This window comes from Episyrphus balteatus, chromosome 4 (assembly GCF_945859705.1).
Source record: "Episyrphus balteatus chromosome 4, idEpiBalt1.1, whole genome shotgun sequence".
NCBI classification, from domain to species: domain Eukaryota; kingdom Metazoa; phylum Arthropoda; class Insecta; order Diptera; family Syrphidae; genus Episyrphus; species Episyrphus balteatus.
In genome coordinates, this window is record NC_079137.1 from 55,383,827 (window position 1) to 55,390,507 (window position 6,681).

Here is a 6,681-nt window from a genome sequence, read left to right on the forward strand (position 1 = left end):
ATTAGTCAAACATTTTGGAATTTTTTAATTAACAAAAACTTAATGACAGGGGCCCAATTTTGTAAAACGATTATCGTTGAAACTACTTCGTTTTCGTTGAAATGCGACTACGTATTACGATAATCGTATTACTTCAACGATACTCGTTAATTTTTACGACGGCCATTTACCTATCGTTTAACTTTCGTTTAGCTGTCATAATATTATTGCGTTTGCTGCTAGAATTCATGTGAGCCTCTGTTTAGTTTGGCTAAACGACTTTCTCGTTTTACATAATCGCTCTTTGTCGTGACTATCATTTACTTCAGTATCGTTGACTTGCCACTCGTTTCGTATAACCTAATAGACCCTCAGGTACCTTTATTTTTGGTACTTAAAAAATGTAAAAATCTTTTTCGAGAGCACCTAAAACCACAATTTACCTCTGTTCTACATTTCCCTTCCACTGGAAATGGATTTGAACATTTTTTTTATGAAAACTGACTCACGGGTCGAACGTTCGACTGAATTCGAATGATTTGAGAAGCAATCATATAGTGGTATTCCGATTAGAAAACTACGACGCACGATCAGTCCACAATGCAGGCAATAATGAAAATGATGTGATTTTTGAAGTACCAAATCGCTTACTAAGGGCACAATAACTTTAATTCGTCCGATTTGGAGTCACAATATCAATTTCATAACTTTTCGAATTTAAAATGAAAAAAGAATTTTACAAAAGGACTGCAATCAATAAAATTATCTGCAAACGTAACAGCTTAGGCCTTAAATGTAAAAATATCAAAACGTATAATTTATAAGAATATGTATGGCGATACGTACTTTTTATAGTTTTTTTTTTTTTTAAGTTTTTGATACTAATGTAAAGGAGGAGTTGAATTTTTTCATGAATGATCCAGACTTAAATCTTAAATGCTCCATGACCGTGATAAGTTTTTTTTTGAGAATGTTTACTCCCGTCGTAAATTTGAAGGTTTTTTCTCCTTTAATTTTTTGGGCAGAGTACTTACGTAATTTGATTTCAGAATTTCTCCAAATAATTGAAAAAAAGAAAAAAACAACGTTTTTACTGAAATATATATTCATTTGATAGATAAATGTCTCTTTATTCATAACTTAGGTGGGACACTTTTTAATGCATTTTTCTTTATGATTTGTTTTTGTTTTTTTTTTTTTTTTTGTTTCATTTGATGAAATGGCAAGATATCGAATTTTGCTCTTATTTGGTTTATGTAATTCATTTGACTAGATACTGGAAAATTATACTTAAAGTTGTTTTATATTTCATTTTGTTTCCAACATCAATAGATTTTTTTTGTAACTTAAAATTATTATGGCAAGAAAGAGACCACCACCATTAGTTATAAATTCATGAAAAATAAAGTTAGTATCTAACTTAAATTAGAAAATTTGGTATGGCACAATATAGTACATTGCGAAATTTGTGTTTTTTGTTTTGGTTTGGGTTTCTTCAAGGATATTTTTTTGTTTGTTACTCTACCTGTTTCAAATACATGGTAACAATTTTATCCAATATATTCTCTATAGCTGAACATTCACTTTTAAATTCAGTCCACATTTGCTCGGGAACAATCCATTCTAAGAATGATTCTATATTCAATTTCAGTCTGTCAAGTTCATGCATTTTCTTCTTTTCAAAACATTTTTGCTTGGCTATTTTGAGAGATGCCATCAGTACATTATCAATGAGTCGCTTTCCAAAACCCAATTCAGTTAGTTTTTCGGGTGTTGATATATTCTTAATTAGCACAGCTATAAGATATCTAAGGCGAGTTAGTAATTCAGTATCTTTTTCTGTATTTTCATCGATTTCAAGGGGATCGGAAGTTCCTTTAAGAATTTGATATTTCTTACAAGCTTCCATGTGACTATCCAAATGGAATTTCACTTTGAAGCATTCTTTGCATCCTTCACAGGCATATGAATTTTCTTTTTTGTGTATGGTACGCATGTGGGTTTTTAAGTGAGCCAGTTGTGAAAATGCTACATAGGAATCCTTGCACAGCAAGCATTTTATTGGTTTTTCTCCAGTGTGTTTTCTTATGTGTAGTTTTAGAACACTATTGTGTGCAAAGGCCATCCAGCAAACCTGAAAACAGAAAATATTCATTTGTTAATATAATTCAAAATCACATTTAGTAATAAAAAAACTTAAACATTAAATTTAAAATCTGTGGTATTTCGAAGATTATGTTAACGCTTTGCATAATTTTTTTTTAGTTTTAACTGAAAGTAAAATTGACAAAATGATTAGTATTTTAATACTTCAGTTATGAACGTTTTATACTAAAACCTTAAACATTTATTCGTTTTCGCCACAACTCACGTTTTTAAAGTCGGTGCCCCTCCATAACTTTAAAACTACCACACCGATCCTTTTAAAAATTTTTAAATTTTCGAATTTATTATATCAATAAATAAATAGATTTTGACTGTACCATCACAAGAAATTCACGAAAACATGCCTTCTTTGGTACGAATTAAGGAGGAGGTTCTCATTCGACTGTATTTTTTTTTATGCCTATTACATCCGACTTTTCGATTGGGTGAACTGAATTTGATGATTTGAAGGCTGGGCAGCCTTTATGATCTCATTTTAATTTGGTCCAGTTCTGACAGAGGCATCCGTGAGAAAAAAAAGTCGGTTTATGTTTTGAGCTAAAAATATATGTTATGTATTTACTTTCACAAGTTGTGACAGTAGGAAGAATCGGGTGTTACTAATCCATGCAATTCCATGGATTTTATTGAACAGTTTGAAAGTTCTACGTCATTAATGGATTTAGGAAAAATTTACACTCCTGAAGAGCGTGAGTTAATTAAAACACTCATTTATGCGCCATTCATATGAGCTGCGACCTGCGCTTGCGAATAATTCTTCTAAACCTTTTTTTAAAGCAAATATCAAATAATTCTTATTTCAATTCTTTAATAAAGTGAATATTTACATATTTAAATATAAAAACTAGTTACAATTACACAAAAACACACATTTTAATATTTTCTATGTGACCAACAACCTACGCACTGTCAAATGTAAATTCGCAGTCAACAAATACAAAACATTTTCCACAAAGCAACGAACAAATATCTCGCTCGAATTTATAGCCTGTTTTCACTAAGGCCCAAATGAGATAATTACGCAAATTATTTCGAATGTCAAATTCTATAGAAAAAAAAATTAATTTTAAAGCTGAACTGACCTCATTGGCGAAATTATCTCATTTGGGCTCTAGTGAAAACAGGCTATTATCTATAAACCGCACTTCTAATTTAATATCAACTTTTGTATTACAGTTCTCGGCCCTCTGCGACTACTATTATGAATAAAATGTCAAATTCAGCGTACATTAGCAATTCGCAGACGTAGGTCGCATCTCCATATGAATGGCACTTTAATGTACCTTGCCATATTATTAAGCCCAAGCGAAGAAAATACAATTTTTTGATTAATGTTGCTGAATTTTTAAAGTTTTTGTCGAAATACCTTTATTTTTTTTTGGCCCACTTACTTACACTTACATTGAAGATACGGATTGACTTAAAAAAAAGTTAAAGAATTCATAAATTTTGATATAAAATAACATGCAAAAGGGAATAAGCTCTTAAAGAAGTTTTCTATGGAATTCATGACCGGAAAATTTCCAGACGGGTCAAATACTTAAATTTTTGTATCGAGAAATAACGTGACATTCTTAACTTCGTGGCAAAAGCCCCATCTTTCATAAATATAGAAGCTCTGATCGTCTGGTTTTTACGTAATGATCTTAGATTTGGGGTAGTTTTTTCTTTCGACGAGCAGAGCTATTCACAGTATGTTTCCAACTTTTTTTGAGTTAATCCGTACATACATGATAAGTGTAAGTATATGAGACAAAAAAAAACAAGATATTTCGACAAAAAGTTTTAAAATTCAGCCACATGAAAAATTGTATATTTTTCGCTTGGCCCTAATAATATGGCAACAACTGTAGAAGGGAAAAACTCGCCAACAACGATAAAAAGCCATAGCTTACTTCTGAAAGACAGAAAATTGCGGTTAGAAGTCGGTTATGGCTTAAAAGAAAGATGTGCGAAATACTTCTGGTGAACTGAACAAGAACATCTCCACTTGTGAACATTTGACATTTATCGCTAGTCACAATTCAAATTTAATTAACTCATGAACAATGAACATGCAAGGCCTCTTCTTCAATTATTAAATTCATTTCTTCAATAGGAGAAGTTAACGAGATTCCCGTACATTTTGGGCGTGAACTACTTCACTCGTCGTGAGCCAAGACCCTCCAATATAAACTTTTCAGGCATTGTTGTCTATGCAATCTATATGACCTAGCCACCACAGTCGCTGCACTGCACTTTTACTCATTTGGCTAGGTAAGTGTTCTTTTACAACCCGTACACTTCATTGTTTTATCTTCTTCCCTAATCACCAGATCAATGCAAAAGGAACCAAAAATTGCTCGAAGAATTTTCTCTCGAAACAATCTAAAGAGTTTTCATCGTCAATCATCAAAATCCATTCTTCTGCACCATAAAGCAGAACGGGTATAATAAGAGTCACGTGGAAGGACACTTAAGTCGCTCGAGAGAGGGTTTTGCTGGTCAATTGCCTTTTTAAACCAAAGTAGCAGCGGTTGGCAAAAGTAATTTTTCGTTTGAATTCAGCGCTGGTATTGTTGTTTGCATCAATGATACACATTTGTGTAAAATGTCTTTTCGGGGGAAAAATGCATCTGCCCATTTCACTAGCGCATGTATTAAAAAATTAAGTAAAGGTTGTGAAATTTACATACAAAATATCAGTCTCTGCTTTTTATCTAGGAAATTTTCATATTCTGGTATTAAAGAGGAGTAATTAAGCAAATAATCTCAGAAACAGTCTCTATGGTCAGAAATTTCTTAAAAATTATAGTTTATAATTTAAGCAAATAGTGGATTGAACACACGCCTCGAAAAGACAACTACTGAATTGCAAGCATAATAATCCAATAGAGAGAAAATTCTTCACACCCAGAAGTTCATGGCGGCGAACAATCTACATCTACAGAACCGTTAACTATTGCGTGAAGATATAGTCGAAAGCATCAGCAAAGAAAAAGTGGTCGGAGAGTTTCTATCTCGGATGACAAAAGCTATTTTTCAAATTGTAGAATCCTCTCGATTGATTTAAAATAAATAGACTTGTGATGAAATATCACTTGAAAATCGAGATTTCTAAATTTTTAGTCTTTAAAAAATGAAGCTGTGTTCATATGTTGAAGCCTATTCAAAAAATATTTGGACCATCGACATACGGATTAACATTAATTTAGAATACAACAGAAAATCTTAAAGTAAATATTTCCACATAATATTGAAATCATATTTCCATTTGACATTACCTTGCATTGAAAAGGTCTTTCTCCCGTATGTTTCCTCAAATGAACTTTATACTGACATTTTTGAACAAAAGCCGCCTCACAATGTTCACATTTATATCGCTTAGGTGGATTATGTACTTTCATATGAGTTTGCAGATCCTCTGTTGTAATTGTTAGCTCACATATTGGACACTCGAATTGTTCAACATGCGAGTGAACTCTAATCATATGAGCCTGCATAATTTTCGAATTCATAAATGCTTTTTTGCATATTTGACAAATACGATTTGGTTCGTCACCATGTCGTGCCATATGACATTTTAGCTTTCTTTCACTGGTAAACGTAGAAGAACATATCTCACAATTGTATTTGTTTGCCTCGTGAGTTTCTAAATGTAATTTGAGCTGTAATAAAAGAAAGAAATGGAATAATCGATTTGTATAGAAGAGGAATTTATCGACTAACCTGTCCACTTCGGGCAAAAGTACTTGTACAATATTGACAACAATAAGGCTTCTCTCCTGTGTGTGTCCTCAAGTGCAATCTTAAACGTTGCTTATAGGCAAATGGTTTCTTACAGAATCCACAAATAAATTCCTTTTCATTGCTATGCACCATTTTAATGTGATAGTTCAGATTGACTTTTTGTCGATAGGATTTCTCACACATGTCACATTTGTAGGGTTTCTCATTCGAATGAATCAGTAAATGTCGTTTCAAATCTGTTAGACCTTTGAATTCTTTGTCACATATCGCGCAATCATATTTTTTGGGTGCTTTTCGCCATTTCCTCTTCTTTTCAATAATTTCTTCCTCACCAAGAATTTCATCTTCACCAAGAATTTCTTCTTCGAGCGTTTCATCGGATAAAGATATACCACTGTCTCGTAAAGAGCTGCTTGCATCGTCCTCGGATGTGGATCTCTTCAGATCCATTGTTGTATTCATTTTGTATAAGTTTTTTTTTTTTTGTTTGCGAAATATTATTTAAGCAAAAAAAAGTTACTATTTTAACTAAACTCTAAAATATTTATTTATTAATCGAAGCACCAGAGCTTCAAGTTTAGATTACCACCATCACCGTTATTAGTGTTAATACAAAAAAAAACTCCAAAACTGTCTAGAACATTTTTTTTCTTATTATATTTTACTTTGTGAAAGTTCATTCAAGTGTTTTTTCTCTCATTTTTTTATTAATAAATACATTTGAATTGTTTCTGTTTTTTTCATATCACCTGCACCATTTATTTTTTTAAGACTAGGTATTAATATTTGTTTAACACAATTTTTTTT

At 32.0% G+C, this 6,681-nt stretch overlaps 1 protein-coding gene across 1 annotated transcript; it reads right to left on the reverse strand.

Moving 5' to 3' along the window:
* Positions 1-1,267: 1,267 nt before the first annotated feature.
* LOC129919268 (zinc finger protein 26) lies at positions 1,268-6,346 on the reverse strand. The gene is made up of 3 exons (XM_056000121.1): positions 5,854-6,346; positions 5,409-5,792; positions 1,268-2,113 (listed from the first exon to the last, which is right to left on the reverse strand). Exons 1-3 carry the CDS (start codon positions 6,334-6,336, stop codon positions 1,496-1,498), a joined length of 1,485 nt encoding a protein of 494 aa, XP_055856096.1. The 5' UTR covers positions 6,337-6,346; the 3' UTR covers positions 1,268-1,495.
* Positions 6,347-6,681: the final 335 nt, after the last annotated feature.